General features: G+C 37.6%; 1 protein-coding gene across 1 annotated transcript; it reads left to right on the top strand.

The window, feature by feature from the left end:
* The first annotated feature begins 16,366 nt into the window (after positions 1 to 16,366).
* Positions 16,367 to 17,590, top strand: MYF6 (myogenic factor 6). Its single transcript, XM_049881584.1, has 3 exons — positions 16,367 to 16,885; positions 17,149 to 17,239; positions 17,472 to 17,590. The coding sequence occupies exons 1-3, from the start codon at positions 16,367 to 16,369 to the stop codon at positions 17,588 to 17,590; spliced, it is 729 nt and encodes a 242-aa protein (XP_049737541.1).

Here is a 17,590-nt window from a genome sequence, read left to right on the forward strand (position 1 = left end):
GCCAGATGAAAGAGAAAGGCTTGGGTTACTATGACTTTTCCATTTTTACAGGTACCTTTCTAAGAAGTTGACTGGATAATTAATATTTCAAAATATATGCTTGTTACAGTAATCTGGGTTTTTTTCAATTTCCTTGAATTTTTAAAATTTATTACTTATTTTTCAAGGCAAACTATAAAGGAAATCATTACAAATTTACTCTTGTGGACTATATGCATATTGAGTACAATCTAATTCTACCAAACAAGAACATATTATTAAATTTTAAAATGATGCCAGGTAATATAGCAAAGTAAACATTATTATGCTATGAAATAGTTTGTACTTCAGCTCTCATAAAACCCGTTGCCCTCGAGTCAATTCCGACTCATAGCGACCCTATAAAAAAAAAAAGACCCTATAGGTCAGAGTAAAACTGCCCCGTAGAGTTTCCAAGGAGCCCCTGGTGGATTGAACTGCTGACCTTTTGGTTAGCAGCTGTAGCACTTAACCACTACCCCACCAGGGGTTTCCTCAGCTCTCATAGTTATCATAGTTTAATAGGATAGGTGGTTATACACTCAGAAGAATGCTAACATGTGAACCTCCAGAGGGGGCGGAAATCAAAATTTGAGAGATTTAATTCCAACAAATAATTCTTTATAAAACAAACAATGTATGGTGCCAAGTGACCTGTACTAGCATTTCTTGTTCATATGTTTGTTGTCACTTTAGATGTACAACGTGAAGATTTGGGAATGATATTAACTCTCTCAGGGACATTGTGAAAATTAAATAAGTTATCATACCTAAAGGATTTAAAACAATACCCAGAACATACTAAGAACTCAATACATATTGGTATTTATCAGCATCTTTTTTATTACGCAAGAATTTGGATTTTATAGTAATCATATCACAATTTTATTCTTCTTGTCACTGTATTATGGAATCAATATTTTAAAGTAGAACTTTACTGAAGAAAAGGAGTTATATACAGTAAAGAATGATCTGTATAATTTAAATTTTATTTAATTTTACTAATTTAAAATCATTTACCTCTAAGTGTATATGGGGAGTAATGTATGGTCTCTAAAAGTCAAGATCTATTTGAAGTAAAAATATATATTTTTTTATATTGGAGATTTAATTGACCTTTCACTTAAATTAGAATTAGAGATGGGTTTTTTTAATCAATTGCTAGCTTTTCTTTTATTCAATGTATTAAGGATATCTATCAATTATTGGGAGTCCCTGGGGGGTGCAAACAGTTAACACGCTGGTCTGATAACTAAAAGATTGGAGGTTCAAGTTCACCCAGAGGTGCTTCAGAACAAAGGCCTGATGATATACTTCGGAATAATCACCCAGTGAAAATCCTACATTGAAAATCCTATGGAACATAGTTCTCCTTTGACCTGAGGTGCATTATCCAACAAACAAAGTAAGCATGTGCTCATTACCTGTGCTTACTTACTAATCTGTAGTGAACAATTTCACATGAAAAATGTAGTGAAACCAGTATGAGCTTGTTCATTACAGATTAGTAAGTAAGCACAAGTAAGCACAAGCTTACCTTGTTTACTGGGTCATCTGTCCATCAGGGATTGTCAATTTGAAAAGAGGCTTTGATTCCGTAGGACGATGCTATGATGTTGGAAGCAAGACAGATGCCAGCCATACCTAAAAACAAAATCTTTGTTGCGATGAAAAAATGTGAAATTGTTCATTACAGACGATCCGGTGAGCAGGATAAGCACGGTGCTTACCTTGCTTATTGGATAATCCGCCTTTGACTCTGACACGTGTGGGTCTGTCATGAGTCAGAATGGACTTGAAAGGCGATTGGTTAGGTTAGTTTAGGGACAAGTTACTGAGCATTTAACAGGTGTTAGGCCAGGGGTCCTCAACCCTGACTGTGCATTAAAATCACCTGGTATTGTCTGAGTTTCTCAGGTGATTTTAATGTACAGCCAAGATTGAAAACCACTGGGCATGGCACACTTTAACCCATCAATAACCCTAGTAGTATTTACAGAAACATTCCAGTTCAGTTAGACTGCAGTGGGTCCTGGAACTCCAAATTTTAACAGGTTCCCATGGTAATTCTGATTCAATTGATTCCAGGACCACTACTTAACAATAAATTCAGGGGCCTGATTATTTCAGTAGCACATTATATAGGCTATTGAGGTTATTTTGAAGGCCTCATATAAATGGCTTACCCAGAATGTAACATTTAGTATATCACTTTCTAAAAATCAGGATTTACTAGACTGAAACATTTTTTACAAAATTAAGTTATTTTAAGGTAAATTAAATTATTTTTATTCTTATAAAGCCAAGACTTTGTGAAGAAGAAAGTTTAAGGATACAAAGAAGGGAGTTATGGATTACTCTTTCTGATACTGGGCACCACACAGTTCTGCCTGCTTTAAGGTCACTAGGAAACCCTGATCAGCAGAGTTCAAGAGGTATAAAGGTAGCAGCACTGATCAGCTTCAGACTATCCTAGAGGGTGGCCAAGGGTAAAGTACTACATGTCACAAGGCCTTCACTTATGGGGCCTGCCGGATGTAATAGTGACTCTCATGGACACACAGGCCAGGCACATCACACATGGCCAGGTATTTAGGAGCTGGGTGGCCAGGAACAAGCAACCCAATAGTCTTAAAACAAGCAGCCAGTAAACTATCACATTCTCTCATTGAAAGTGTAAGGCGCTCTGGTGGCAATGGGTTTGGTTTTTTGGTTTTAGTCTGCTGGACACTGATCATTTTCTAAAACTCCCATAGCCAATTTTTTTTCCTCTAATCTTATCCATGTCAATTCACCAAAAAGCTTATGATTTTTCTAACTTTGAAGACAATCCCAGACTTCTCAATGGAATAATTTATCTATTGAAGATTAAAGTGATGACTAAAATCAGCTTTTGAACATATGATAATTATAATATTATTTCTTGGCAGTGGTAAATTACTTAAATTTTTTGTAAATATATTAGCAATAACAGTTGTTACCCTACGTACTGGGTGATATAAACAAATAGTACATGGCAATGTGGTACATGCTAGGATATGGGTAAATTGCAGAACCAGATACTGTAATCAATATGAAGTATGTGAAAAGGGACAGTTGTACAAGGAGGGTATAGTTAACGATCCACGGTCCACAGATAGTCTCCCTGTGAGTATTTCTTTACGGTCACGAACTTGGAAGTAGGAGCACGTAGGAGCCAAGATGGAGTGCTTCTCTGCTTTCTGTGATTCAGTGTGCTAACTTTGTCACCAAATTTTACTCCCAAGGAAATGTCCCATTAAAAAGATTTGCTTACTCCGAGGCTTTTTCTGTCAATCCAATAATGCTAGGCATTTTAAATAATTCCAGATTATGCTTTGATTTTTAAAACCTGATTTTTTTAAAGAGTTGATTTTTACACAGCATTGGTAGAAGTCTAACAGTCAATCCTGTTTGCTCTCTCTCTGTGTCTTCCCTCTCCACTATTTGCTTTTTACTCTAGACAGAGTATTAAAAGCCCTAGAGCCCCAGAAAAGTCTTGTTGTCGACTTCTGAAGGTAGAGCTACATTACTGACTCTCGGGAAATCTCACAATAATCTTATGAGATTGTGCTTCATTTTTATCCTGTGGTTGGGATTATTGCTAAGATAATATATTTATAAAAAAATTTTAAGTAATTCGCCACTGCCAAAAATAGAATTATAATTATCATATGTTCAAAAGCTGATTTTAATCATCACTTTAATCTTCAAAAGATAGTTTATTCCATTGAGAAGTCTGGGATTTTCTTCAAAGTCAGAAAAAACATAAGCTTTTTGGTGAATTGACATGTATAAGATTAAAGAGAAAAAATTCAGCTATGGGAGTTTTAGAAAATTATTTAAAATACCAAGCCCTCAAAGAAGTAAAAATAAAGTTTGGAAACATGAGAAGTTTAGCTATCTTAGAATCATATATGGAACATTAAGGAATTAATATCTTTAAAGTTCTCAGTTATTAAAAAAAGGCAGCATATGTTCTTAGTGCTATTATATCATAACCTAATACAAAATGCTAAACCAAATTAATCTGAACAAAATGGTAAAAGAAAATCAAAATAATCAAGTAACGTTTATTACACTGACACTATTTTTAAGCACAGCAACTAAAAAAACAACGGCTGCCATTTGACAACCCTCAAATATCAGTGTTTCCAGGAAAAATACAACGGATTGGTAGAGCTCAAAGCAACCCTTGATTTTTGCATTCTTTCTCTGTGATGTGATGTTTTTCACTAACCCAAAACAAAAACCGACACAAAAGAAAAGAGCTTGTCATGCCTTGGAAACATCATACTACTGCAGAGTCTAGCTTCACTATATTACAAAACAAATATTATGCACATCTATAGCCATTCCTTATATTATTCATTTTCATGTTCTTTAAGAAATCCTGGGATTTCAAGAGCATGAACACAAATTAGCAAGGCTGACCATATTTCAAAACAGGACACAATAACAATTCTCTGTTTACTGGGATTTGCTAGTGCTTCCAGCCACGGCTGTAAAAGAGCTCACTCACACAGCATGCACACAAACACCTTCCAATAAAAATCAAACAAGGTTTTCTGTAAGCAGTTTATGACAAGGGATCTAGTGGATTCACTCAGGTCAGATGTGGAAGAGTAAGGGTTAGGAGAGGAAGTATTGACAAGGATTTATTGTTGTCATGACCATTAAGTCTTGATATACTGAACTAATTGATTTTGCTCTTTTCACTTTTTAAGAGGTCAAGCTAAAGATTCCCTCTGTGAGAGTGAGTAATGTGGCAAACTGTGCTAATGACTCTGGGACATACTTTAGGACTCTGGCGTTATATGGTTTCCTGAATACTGAAAGAATGTTCAACAAAGCCGTATCAAAAGAGTTTGTAAAACTTTGCATTGCTACAACAGCTGAGAGAAGAGAATAGTTCTATTGAAAGGAAATTAATGAACAAGGGTCAAAATGGACAGTTGGTGTCAATTTCCTAAAGGATTTGGAAGTGAGAAGTGGAGTTGAGGAAACCATGTTAATAGAGCGCTTGGTTTTATGAAAAGAACGTCGTACTTTACCAAATATCCATCATAGGAGTCATGCTTGTCACAGTCCGAATTAAAGTGTTTAGCAGAAAAGAATGCTTTATTATGGGGTATGTAACCACCTTATTTTGTTGATCTCCAACAGCATATGATAGTCTGTTTTCGAAACAAATATAGAAAGAAACTCTACCCTCAGCTGGTGCAGTTAATTCCTGGACCAAAATGTGCCTACCATTTTGAGAAAGAAAAGACCCTTTCAAGTCTAAGCTAACTTATTTCTATGTGAATTAAAAATATTTGGAACTGAAATGTTTTAAGTTTTAGCCTGTTTCAGCAATAACTGTTAAAAACTAAACGCTCTCTATTCTGTCAACTAATAAATAGTAGTAAATGTAAACCAACATTCCTTTTTTACCCCTTATTATTGTATCTGACTAAAAGCATAATAAACACTGATTAAAAATTTGAAGCATATCCCTTCTCTATTCCAGGAACACATTATATTAAAGAGATTTCTTAATAAAGGCTTCCTTTATGAATGGTTTATAACGCAAAATGATCTGTTAAGGCTCAATGTAATTAATATTAATAAACCAAAAACATATCAAAATGATTATACTGAAATTTGTTTCAGCTTACTTGAATTATAGGAAGTTTTTTAAAAAGAAAATTGCTCATCCAAAAGTTCTCAGGATTGCTTTTTTGTAGGAGTAGATAAGATTGGTATTTGTTTTTGCTTTATTATTTTCTTCATCTACATTGACTACATTTGCATTTAGATGAAAAGGGCATAATATCCTCAAAACATGTGATGCCCAATTAGGAAACATTCTCTTACTCCCAATTCATGATAACACCCAGTATAAATGTTTATAGAAGACTAATGACATTGTTTAGGAATCAATGAGTTTTTGTTTATGGTGATGGGAAATTTGGCCATGATTATGGGTGATGACTGTACAACATGATTACTGTAATTGATGTCATTAAATTGTACACCAAAAAATGTTGAATTGGTAAATGTTGTGTTATATATAGTTTTACAACAATTTTTAAAAAAGCTGATGGACAAATGCCATTTTATCAGCTCAAAATATGTAATGATTCTCCATTCCCTTTAGGACTAATCCCAGTATTCACAGTATCTGTAATCTAGGTCTGTCTCACGAATCATTCCTGGCATAATTTGATTATGCCCTTCAGGTTCATTTCCTTCTATCCATATCCTTCTCATCTTTCCAGGTTCCTTTACAGTTCTACTGTTCCATAAGACCAACCTTTTGTTCATGCCATATTCCCAGAATCATTCGTTTTGGAATTTAATTGTACACTAATTTGTATACTTATGTAATTGCTTCAGTGTGTATATCTCACATCTCTAATTAGATAGTAAGCTCTTTGAAAGCAAGTACTATATAGATCTTTCTAAGTTTAATGTAAAATTTTGCACTAAAAAATGCTTACTAATGAAGAGATGGAAAAAAGAAATTTTAAAAACATTTGAAAAGATATATTTTAAAAAGGAAAAGTCATCTTGAAAACAAAAAATATAATAAACATGAAATGCAAAATGGTAAAATAAACCTAGATCTGTTACTAAATAGTTAATCATATCAATGTTTATAACATAATACAAAATCTAAAAATCCAAGAAGGATGTTAGTAAGAGATAGTTCCCTTTAGCATACACATAACCCACACTGAGAACATAGTTTCTAACTTGAGGACTATAAAAAGATAAAATGCCACCTTTCACAGAGAAGCAATGTACAAGGGATAGATGAGCAAATAGAAATTAGAGGAAATTATTAAACTTTTATAAAGACGGATTTATATTAAAGAATTCAAATTTCTTAGGTAAGAAACTAAAAGCATAAGATGATAGAATTCTAGTTGAGAAATACATACATATGAAGAATTATTTTGAAAGAAGATAAAATATGTATTTGCTGTCATTTATGAATATTAAATTCTACTATAGAAAATAAGGAAAATAAGGAGGATAGATGAAACTAAATATAAAAGCAAGTGCATTGGAAGGCATGGTAGACATAAAGTAGGTACAGCATTTGCTTGTCAACATAGGGGAGATGAAGGATCAATTAAGCATCAAATAATCATGAGGCACCAAACCTACCTGAGACACCAACATTCAGGAGGTATTATGTTGACTACTCATTGGTGGCAACTATTTTAGCCCACAATTGAAATTTTTCCATAATCGAAAGTCACGGCAGGTTATAAGTAAGTGATAGCTTTTGACCAGGTATACAGAGCAACCATGTGTTAGTTCCAGTCCCCTTCCATCTGCTGAGACCCCTTGCTTCAGTCCTTGCTTCAGACCTTCAACTTCAGTCCTCATAACTATTGTAAGTGGGGCAGCCTAACGAGGAAGGGAGAAAGACCGTACATATGAGCGTTTCATAACCCTGGATTCAAATAGTGGAGTCTCTCCCATCTCTTCCCCTTGCTTCTCTCTGTACCTTTAAAAATAATGAAATAGACCATGTGTTTCAAAGTATCTAATTTGAGCATCAGTTTTGTAACCTCTGGGACAGCCTGCTTGGTAGTAGACGTGGAGGATGCTACTACATTGTTATTCCCAGTGGGAGAGGAGATAGGTCCAAATCTCGGCCATCAGCTATCAACACTGCCTCATTCGGCTAATGCATAAGAAAAACAAAAGTTCCCCTGAAGGTTGCCAAATAAATGCTCAAAGGTCCTCTAAGTTAGGTTGCCCATAGATGTTTTATAAGTCAAGACCATTCATCTATCGGTCATTGTAAGGAGCCTCAGAATAAGATCTTTTTCCTGACTACATAAATTGCTGTTATAGGAACCAGGCTTTAGTATACAGGACGTGTTCTTAGGCAAGTAGATTAACTTCACTTTGCTTTGTTTTTTCTCTCTATGGAATGGAGATAATTATATAAAACACTTGGTAAAATATTGTGAAGATGTAGTAAGATCATTCATTTAAAGCACTGCCACTTAGGTTTTTTAGAATTGAGTAATGCTACAACTTTATGAAATAAAATGTATATACGTATTAGATTTATTCTATTCTCTTAATTCTATAAATATAAGTGTATTATATTTATTCTATTCTCTTAAAAGCACTAATTCTTGAGGGTCGCTGTGGGTCGGAATCGACTTGACGGCAGTGGGTTTTTGGTTTTTTTTATATTGATATAATTCAAGAGGTTTAAATCTCATTATAGTTTACATTCAAATAGAAGAAAATGAAAACCTATTTAAATGTTTTAATAAGAAGATTATACTTATATTATGAAATTACATAACAGAGCTTTTCCAGCCTGACAACACCTACTTCAGATCATAAAATCAGGAAATGTAAAACTAAACATGATTAAATTTTAGGTGACATGTTGAACATATAATGCCTGTACTTAAAAAGCTCCATATCATATGCAATTTAAACATATTATAACTCTTAGCACCCTTCTATCATTTCCCATCCTGAAAGGTAACATTTTACCTGACGACAAAAGTGTCTGGGCTTCTAAATAAGTGTGGGATGTGTGTCTATATCTGATTAAACAACCTTTTTCTTTTTTTCAGACCGGTGGTAGAAAAACTTTATGGAATAACAGTGTTTGTACAGTGGTGACTATTTGTCATGGTAGGCCCTGAGACAGGCATTAAAGCACCAACCATTTTGGACAATATGTCATAACCAGCCATTTGGAGGGCAGCAACAGAATAGTTGCTAACCATTCTGTACTAGCGACATCTGTTTAGCTTAATAAGCTAGGAGCACCAGGCACTACTAGAACGTGGATCATCTGAATACCATGATTCATTTCATTTTTTAAAAAATTTAAACAACGTTAAAAAGCCATTCCAAATATCTTAGATATTTTAAATATCAGTTATATGTAGCATCATGGAAAATGTTTATGACAATATTTTAAATAAAAGAAGTTATATATATGCATATATATAAAATTGTAACTACAGCATAGCTATATAAACTATGTAATGTAAAATTTATATTATGTAAAAATCATATTATATAAATGGTTTGTTCATATAGAAACAAAAAAAGCAAAGGGTTTGATTTATTGGCGCAATAAGTATATGGATTTTTCTTCAATCAGGAATTAAATAAGGTATTAGCTAATTTGTATTGCCAAATATGTGCTAAAAACCAAACCCAGTGCCATCTACACGGTATATTAAGTGTTTCACTGACATTATATTACTAAATCTTCAAAACAACCCTATGAGGTATTACTATTTCCATTTTTTGTTGTTGTTAGGTACCAGAGAGTCACTTTGGACTCATAGAGACCCTATTATGTACAACAGAAGGAAACACTGCCCAGACCTGCACCATCCTCACAATCCATTTTACACCCTAGTTAATTGAGACTTAGAGAAGTTATATAACTTGCCCAAGGTCAAATAATTAGCAAGTGGCAGAGCTGGGCCTAGGACCTGGATCTAAAATCAACCCTGGATTTGTGATCACTGTAATTATTTTGGAGTCCTGGTGGTGCAGTATTTTTAAAGAAAAATGTCTGGTTTACATATTCCGCAGTCTGTACATTATTGTTATTTATGAATAAACATATGTAAGCATCCATGGTGTTTTTCCAGAATGCAGAGTGACCAGTTTGTCTTGATTTTTCTAGGATTTTCTCAGTACTGAAAGTCCCATACCCTAGAACCCCTCAAACCCAGGAGAACCTAGGATCACTGGTCAACCTCCCAGAAAGGACTACTTAACCTGCAAAAATTCTAAGGCTTCATAAATTTTATTCTCAAATTCCGGAATCTGAATGAAAAGTCATGGGGAATGCAGAGTTATGAAGAGGGTTTTGTTTTGTAAGCACCAAGGAAAGAGTGCTTGTCAGGTAGAAGGGCACTCATTGTCTCCTTCCCTGGAAATTATGCCTAGAAAATAAGTGAGCAACAACTGCCTTAAGTAGCATTTTGTGGCAATATATGGACTGAAGATGGGTTTTTGTGAAAGCAGTGCCCCAACTCCCAGTTTGAATGCAAATCAGGGTGAAAGCAAAGAAAAAAAATACATTTCAAAAAGATCAAAAGAGCAACTTTTTGGGTTCCTCCTCTGTTTGTCCTAGACTCCTTTCTTGGAGCCCCAGTGGTGCAGTAGTTAAGAGCTAGGACTGCTAACTAAAAAGTTGGCAGTTTGAATCTACCAGCCACTCCTTGGAACTCCTATAGGGCAGTTTTACTCTGTCCTATAGGATCGTTGTGAGTTGGAATCCACCCCACAGCAGCAAGTAATAACATTAGACCCCTTTGTTAAGGACTGTGTTCTAAAAAGGCAGCTGCATAGCAGTTCTCTCAATCAAAGCCCCCCTAATCTGGGTCCAGCCCCCTTTCTCTGCCCTACTTCTCACTGCCACCATCTGGAGAACTGCAGAGGATTCGCCTTTAAAATTTTTCCCTTTCCTCTGCTTGGTCCGTGACCCTCCCCCATGTTCTCTGAAGTGACTCAAATGTTCTGTCAGTCTAAGTGCAAAACTATTTTTACCCTGGTGTTCAGGAATCTCTGGGCACAGACTGTCTGTAGATTAGGTAAATTACAGGTGCAAGGATTCATGTTACTCATTTAGCCATTGCTGATTTAAAGTACTAATCCGCCTCTTCTAAATTTTCCCCTTCAGGGAGTGGGTCCTTTCTTTACCTTCTATTATTCCTTAGGGCCACTCGCAGGACTTGCTAGTTGACCCTACTCTGTCCTTGGACTGAACTGAATTCTGTTAATTCTCTTCCTTTTCTCTCTTCTCTCTCTCTCCTTTTTTCTACCCCTTTTCTCTCCTCTTTTTGCTGCTGAAAAGGTATAATCATTTTCTTTATGGTCTCTCCGTTCTACTTTCTTAAAGACTGAAATTGTTTTCTTTGAAACCAACTATGCAACAATATAGCCACTGACCTCTCCAAGATTTAACCCACAAAAATCTCTTCACCAGTTTCTGACAAATCCTTAATTGTGTCTGTTTCTTCCTGAAGCTATTTGTTTCCTGGAACTTCCCGGTGCTTCCTGGAGTCACCACCATTCCAATCCATAGGTTTGCTAAAAAGATCTCTAGAAATACCAAACCAACATCTCAGGAATTTCTGTCCCCAGACCATATTTTTCCAAGTCTTCTGTTCATGACTGACTCCTCATTGTTATGTGTTCCTATAGAATTGCATTTCTTTGCTTCAAAGTTCCTAAGTCAATTATACATTTGTGTGTGTGTGTATATGTGTGTGTGTGTTAATAAGCCCTTTGTCCCCGAGTAAACTGGAAATTCTCTAAAGACATAAATAAGTGAAACCCTATTATGTGATTCACTAGTTTCTATGTTTTCATTTCCTTTAGGCCATTAACATAAATAAATCCCCGAATTTATCATAAATATCTTTCTCACCAAAGCTGTTGTTGTTGTTAGTTGGCATTGAGTCAGTTCCAACTCATAGTGATCCTGTGTACAACAAAATGAAACACTACATGTTCCTGTGCCATACTTACAATCCTTGTTAGGCTTGAGCCCATTGTTGTAGCCACTATAACAATCCATCTCATTGAGGGCCTTTCTCTTTTTTGCTGACCCTCTTCTCTACCAAGCATGATGTCTTTCCCCATGAACTGATCCCTCCTGATAACATGTGTACGTGAGACATAGTCTCACCATCTTTGCTTCTAAGGAGCATTCTAGTTGTACTTCTTCCAAGACAGATTTGTTCATTCTTTTGGCAGTCCATGGAATATTCAATATTCTTTGCCAACACCACCATTCAAAGGCATCAATTCTTCTTTGCTCTTCCTTATTCATTGTCTAGCTTTCACATGCATATGAGGCCATTGAAAACACCATGGCTTGAGTAAGGCACACTTTAGTCATCAAGGTGACGTCATTGCTTATCAACACTTTAAAGAGGTCTTTTATAGTACATTTGCCCAATGCAGTGAGTCTTGATTTCTTGACTGCTGTTTCCATGGATGTTGATTGTGGATCCAAGTAAAATGTAATCCTTGACAACTTCAATCTTTTCTCCATTTAATGATGTTGGTTATTGGTCCAGTTGTGAGGATTTTTGTTTTCTTTATGTTGAGTTGTAATCCATACTGAAGATTGTGGTCTTTGAAAACCAAAAAAAAAAAAAAAAGATAAGTTTTTCAGTTAATTCACTGTGATTTGTGAATAGAGTAGGGGAAGAAAAGGAATTAACATTTCTTTAGTACATATTCCATATCATGGACTCAACATATATTTTTTCATTAACACTAGCATGTATTACATATTCCAGTTGATCTCTTATAAAACTGAGGTTTGGAACACATAATTGCAAATGGCTAGAACTTGAATTTTTGCTCCAAACTAATCTTGTTCCAAAGCAGTGCAATCTTTCCACTAGGTATACCACCTTCCCAAAGGCTCAGAGTTAAAATCCACCATTGACTCATGGAGCCATATTCTTTCTTTCCCTCCCACTCCTCTCCTTGGAGAAGTAGAACTGGACACATTTAAGTTTCTTTTGAACTGATGGGAAGAAAATGCGCTTGGGAATAATTAAGCATGAAGTAAAAATAATAGGGTGATAAACTGCAGGAAAACATGTATAATTGTTGAATTCTCCTACTAACCTAATTTCAATTGTGTTATCAGTGGAACCTAGGTCTTTGAAACGACTTACAAATGATTCTTAATATAATGATTCCCTTATTATTATTTTTCTATAACTTTTAAATAAATGTTTAAACTATTTAAATTTTGAAGGATTCAGTTTACATAAACTCATTTTAATCCCTTACTGAGATTGGTATTTCTCAAGTTCTACTGAGAAATAATGTAATTGCAGTTACAGGCATCTCACGTTTTGTAAACGGTTTGAGTTCCAAGAGTTCACTGGTTAGATGTTTGGAATCAGTGTGTATTTTCCCATTGACCTTATCTAATAAAAGATGGTGATTTCCCAAGCTGGCATTTCCCTGTCCTCTCCTCCTATCCCCTGCCCTCGCCCCCAAAACAACAACAAAGCAAAAAGCCTGTTTAAACCAATGTGAGTAACAACATTAATCTTACTGGCCTGAGTTCTAGAGCATGTTGGGGAAACCAAAAAAAAAAAAAAAAAACCAAAAAAACCCATGGCCATTGAGTCGATTCCGACTCATAGCGACCCAGTAGGAAAGAGTAGAACTGCCTCATAGTGTTTCCAAGGAGCAGCTGGTAGATTCGAACTGCTGAACTTCTGGTTAGCGGTCAAGGCTTTGCAATTTAATAAGGAGAAACAATTCAATAGGCAAAGGTTGACTTCACACAAAGAAAAGCCACGCTTATTTGAAGGTAGCTCCTGATCAGCATTCTAGAACTTTTCCTGCTTTTTTTAGACCCTTATCTTTCTAGGTTTTCAAATTCACTGATTTTCCAGTGGCGGCATCTAATGAAAGAAAGAGAAGAAATGGCGAACTTCCATATTTTCTAGCAGGCGTATGATGCACAGACACTCTAACATACAGATATTGATATCAAGGTGAGTGTAGAGCTGGCATCACCTCAAATATTACTTTTATAACTCAAGCTTCAAAATTCCACAGAAGTGATATTTCTCTTAGCTCATTTTTTTCCCTGCTAAACCTTAAAGTTCCAGTAATAAAAATTATTTTCTTTTATATTATATGTAATATTTTTAAGCAAGTTACCTTTTTTAAAATGTCATTCTCATAACTCACCTTCGAAGTAGGTATGTTTTTTGTCCTATCAATTTTATGGGTTAGAAAAAAAAAAACTGAAGATTTGAGGTAAACCCGCTGCCGTCAAGTTGATTCTGACCAATAGTGATCCTATGCGACAGAGTAGAACTGTCCCATAGAGTTTCCAAGAAGCAGCTGGTGGATTCAAACTGCCGACCTTTTGGTTAGCAGCTAAGCTTTAACCACTGCGCCATCAGGACTCCATATCTGAGACACTAGGGTCAAAAAACAGCCTGTATTCTAGACCTTCTGTATGCCAACTCCAGGGCTATTTCTCTCATTTTTTAGTCTCCTAATCACATTTATTCATCTCCCCTACCTCAGATTAAGCTCCATGAGAAGAGATATCATTTTTATTGATTTTTCCTTGGTACCAAGGATACTATCCAGTGCTTAGTAATAGGTACCCAATAAATGTTGGATAAGTGACTTTCAGTCATCTTAATAGTCTTACCAGTAGCTAAGCTATGTATGTGTACTGGTTAAAAAATAAGATTTCAAATTGTCTTCCCATTTATGAGAGGCAGCATACAGTGGTGGTTCAAAGTGGGAGCTAATTGAGTTTATACCATGTTAATTTATGCTAACACGTTAGATTAAACCCTGAGCTGTTGCAGCCTCTGACCTACAAAGTCTTAATGCTGCCTTTAGCAACTGGGGGATGGGTAGTAGCAGGAGAAAATATCACAAAGGACTTATTGGCTTCTTATCACTCTTCCCTGTGCTTTGTACAATTCCAGAAACTTGAAAATGGTTGTTGAACTTGATAAGGAATTATGCAGCTACACGATAAGTGACACATAAAAACAGCCAAAAGTGCCAAAACTTAACATCCCAAATGTTAAGACTGTGAGGAATGATCACAGTGACTTGAGTCAAAAATTTAGCTAATTTCTAGATTGCCTGACATTTGATTTTCTTCCCTTAATTTCACTCTATTCATAAAAATAAATGAGGTCACAGGGAACATAGTCCATAATCATCACTGCTTGGAATAGAGTAAGATGATCTTAGGTTTATATCTAGTTTTTCAGACAGTATAAAGGCCAAAACCAAGGTTGACCGTCAGTCCAAAGGCTACTTGTAGGTGGAAGGCATCCTCGAGCGCTCTGGGAGGAAAAACACAACAAAAGAGAAACAAAAAGAAAACAAAACTCCAACAGCTGTGCTTTATTTCCTTCATAAAAAATGCTCTTACAACTGACATAGGCTTATGCTTTAAATGGTTAATGTTCATCAAACTGCTAATATAAGGTATATATTTTGCATGCATGATCTCAATTGATTAAATCCTCACCAAAACTCTATAAGGCAACCACCATTATCTTGAAGAAATTGAGGCCTAGTACTTAAGCATGGTCACACAAATATGAATTTACTTAGCTAGGACTTGCAGAAAGGTGTTTGGAATCCAGGGCCTGTCTACTTCATGTCTGTACTATTCGACCTGCCCAAGTACCATACTTGGATGAGTTGCCACCAGGGGGAAGGTACAATGAAAAATTCTGTCTTTATTTCCTTGCCTGGTTTGTGAGCTTTCTCCTCTGTGTCTTATGAAACAACTTATTTGGAACCAATAGACAGTGAGAATGCAAATGAAAAAAGCTGTGAGCACACAGTGTGCAGAATAGGAGCCACAACAGGGGCATCTTGGAGGGGGCCACAAGTGATTCCTGAAATGTCAATCTTGTTTGCATTAAAACTAGTTTTAAGGAGAAGTAATTACATGTATTGCATCCCATCCTCTATCCCACCCCTGCTGCATCATGGAAGGGTGCAGAATTCAGATCTTGGTTAGTCCCCCAAAAAAGATAGCCAGTGAAGGTCTCTATGGAAGAATACAGAGAGTCATTTCGGATGGTAATGTGGGATCTGAGCACTCTCTAGCCGCCCCCTCCAGTTCCCAAATCATCTTACAGCCTTAATAAAAGAGAGGAAAGAGATTTACCTGCTGAGGATGAAGCCTGAAAGTCATGTATAATCTTTGAAGGACTGTAATGGTTTTAATCACACGAATGGCATCTTTTTAACAGGCAGGAGAGAAAAAAGAGCTGAACCATTCTGAAAACATTAACCAGGCTATTTTGGAGCAATGGCTATTGCCTTTGAAATCTTTCATCATGGGTCGGTCTATACTTAGAATTCAGATGAGCCCAGGGGGAGGGGAATGGGGCAGTGTTAATCCCCAGTTGTTTTGAAGTTATCCTGTAAGCAGGTTAGCATCTAAATGCCCAAAATGGGAGCCTCCAATGTTTTGTTTAAATTGTGTGATTCTCTGTGTGTATTTTGTTTTAACTTTTTTCTGCATATAGATTGTCACATCATTCTGGGGGTGGGAGGGGCGACACGACTCAGTTTTCTTTCAAACTAGATGTCCTGTAGCATACTGGCTGTAATCACATTGGGAGACTGATGCTCCATGACAGCTAAAAGTTGGATTGAGTTTCAGGAGCTACTATATATAAAGCTAGGGCGACTTATGTCACTGCACTAATTAAATGCCATCTGGGTGGTTCCTCCGGGTTTTTGAGCCCATCACCCAGTTCCGACCGAGTCAGAAGCCAAGAAGGAGAACATGATGATGGACCTTTTTGAAACTGGCTCCTATTTCTTCTACTTGGACGGGGAAAATGTTACTTTGCAGCCGTTAGAAGTGGCAGAGGGCTCGCCTTTGTACCCAGGGAGTGATGGTACCCTGTCCCCCTGCCAGGACCAAATGCCCCCGGAAGCCGGGAGCGACAGCAGCGGCGAGGAGCATGTCCTGGCGCCCCCGGGCCTGCAGCCTCCCCACTGCCCAGGCCAATGTCTGATCTGGGCTTGCAAGACATGCAAGAGAAAATCTGCCCCTACCGACCGGCGGAAAGCCGCCACCCTGCGCGAAAGGAGGAGGCTAAAGAAAATCAACGAGGCCTTCGAGGCACTGAAGAGGAGAACTGTGGCCAACCCCAATCAAAGGCTGCCCAAGGTGGAGATTCTGCGGAGTGCCATCAGCTACATTGAGCGGCTGCAGGATCTGCTGCACCGGCTGGATCAGCAGGAGAAAATGCAGGAGTTAGGGGTGGACCCCTTCAGTTACCGACTCAAGCAAGAAAATGTAAGCCCAGGTGCTGTCGGGCCGGGAATGCAAAGGTTTATTAAACACCTTCCTCGGGGCCTTAACCTCCAGCTGCTTGCTCTCCTTTCCCTTCCCCCTTCCTCTCCGCCCCCCTCTCTAATGAACCCCCGGTGACCCGTGAAGCTGGGGTGCCGGCCACAGGCAGGAAACGCGTACTCGGGCCCGAGAAAACAGGGAGAAACCTCCACCCCCGGAACCGATGTTTCTTTTCTAATCTCTTGCTGCTTTGGTTTTCCCGCCAGCTTGAGGGTGCGGATTTCCTGCGCACCTGCAGCTCCCAGTGGCCAAGTGTTTCGGATCATTCCAGGGGGCTCGTGATAACTGCCAAGGAAGGTAAAGTAAAAGGCATTGGGGTGCGACAGAGAACCTCCTGGGAGGGGGAGGGCGTGCGCGTTCGTGTCAGGACTTGGAGCGCAAGCCGGGACGCACTCCGCGAAAAGGGCGCTCCTTGTGCGCAGGGACCGGGTCCTTCTGCGCTTCCAAAGCAGGGCGGCGCGCCGACTGCCTGGTTCTTCCTTCCTTGGGTGTTATGTTTGGTGTGTCTGTGTTTGTTTTCTGTGCTTAGGCGGGGCAAGCATTGATTCGTCAGCCTCGAGTAGCCTTCGATGCCTTTCTTCCATCGTGGACAGCATTTCCTCCGAAGAATGCAAACTCCCCGGCGTGGAGGAGGTGGTTGAGAAGTGA

The sequence above is a fragment of the Elephas maximus genome, chromosome 4, assembly GCF_024166365.1.
Source record: "Elephas maximus indicus isolate mEleMax1 chromosome 4, mEleMax1 primary haplotype, whole genome shotgun sequence".
Classification (NCBI taxonomy): Eukaryota; Metazoa; Chordata; class Mammalia; order Proboscidea; family Elephantidae; genus Elephas; species Elephas maximus.